This window comes from Merops nubicus, unplaced genomic scaffold, assembly GCF_000691845.1.
Source record: "Merops nubicus isolate BGI_N331 unplaced genomic scaffold, ASM69184v1 Scaffold52967, whole genome shotgun sequence".
NCBI lineage: Eukaryota > Metazoa > Chordata > Aves > Coraciiformes > Meropidae > Merops > Merops nubicus.
The window spans coordinates 1-1,361 of NW_008619293.1; the positions used below are offsets into that span (position 1 = coordinate 1).

General features: G+C 60.8%; 1 protein-coding gene across 1 annotated transcript; it reads right to left on the minus strand.

Annotated features, from left to right (window-relative positions):
* Nucleotides 1-38: 38 nt before the first annotated feature.
* Nucleotides 39-1,178, minus strand: FEN1 (flap structure-specific endonuclease 1). The gene has a single exon (XM_008943716.1). The coding sequence runs from the start codon at nt 1,176-1,178 to the stop codon at nt 39-41; it is 1,140 nt and encodes a 379-aa protein (XP_008941964.1).
* Nucleotides 1,179-1,361: the final 183 nt, after the last annotated feature.

Below are 1,361 nucleotides of genomic sequence, written 5' to 3' on the forward strand. Positions count from 1 at the left end.
TTTCCCCCCCCTCTACTTCCCCTTCTTTTCCCCCCCCTCTACTTCCCCTTCTTGCCCTTGGTGTTGGTGATCTTGGGTTTCTTCTTGGCCGAGCCCTTGGCTTGGGGCTCCTTGCGTTTGGCCGAGGTGATGGAACCAGTGACCTTGAAGAAGTCATCCAGGCGCCCCTGGGTGCTGCCCTGGCGGCTCTTGCTCAACCTCTTGACCCCTCCTCTGATCCTTTCCTCACTGAACTGCTTCTCCCCACACAGAAACTCCACCAGCTTCTCCTCGTCGGGCTCCGACCACTTCAGCTCCACGGCGTGAGGGTCGACGACGTCGGGTTCCAGGAAAAGCTTCTGGGCTTCTTTGTGCAGCCAGTTCTCAGGCAGGGGATATTTGTGGGTGTCGAGGCGTTGGATGATCCTCTCAATGCTCTTGTGCTCCCTGATGAGCTCCACGGCCCTCTTGGGCCCGATGCCTCGGATGCTCTCGCAGTAATCGCAACCCAAGAGGATGCAAAGATCCACAAACTGCTCCCAGGTCAGCTCCAGCTCCTGAAGGACACGTTGGAGGTGGAACTCTTGGATGGGCAGCTTCTTAGCCTCGCTGGCTGTCAGGTGCCTCATGAGGACGGGGCTGCCAAAAGTCAGGCAGTCCATGTCCTCCGTGGCGGCGGCGTAGACCCTGCCGGCCTTCACCAGGGCTGCACAACTGGCTTCAGCCTCCCCCGGAGCCTCCACGTAGGGGATGCCCATCAACCTCAGCAGCTTTTTGCACTCCTCGGTGTGTTGGGGGGTCACTTTGACCAACCTTTTGGTGTATTTCTCCACGCCAGCTTCCTCCCCAGCTTGCTGAGCTTCTTGGAGGTGTTTCTCCGCCTCGGCTCGGCGCTCGCTGCGTTTCTCCAGCTCCCCAGATTTCAGCTGAGGGGGTTTGCCATCAAAAACATACACAGGCTTGATGCCGTTCTCCACCATGCGGATGGTGCGGTAGAACATGCCCACCAGGTGGCTGGTGGTCTCCCCCTCCTCGTTCTGCAGGGCCTCTGCCCCCTGGCGCACGGCGATGAGGAACTGGTAGATGCTCATGGAGGCGTCGATGGCCACTTTCCTCCCAAAATAAGCCTTGATGTCCTGCTCCCGGATGGCTCCCGGGGCCACCTCGGCGATCAGCTTGGCCAGGCCGTGGATTCCCATCCTGGGGAAGGGGCTGGAGGGGTTCCCGGGGGAGCTAGAGGGGTGGAGCACCTATGTGAGGAGGGAGAGGAGGTGGTCGCTTCCCTGCTGGCTGTCACCCCCCCACGCAGCCTCCTCAGCACGCTGGTGACCCCTCACTGAGGTCATTGCTGCCCCCTCCCCACCCCAGCCCCCCCTCTTTAT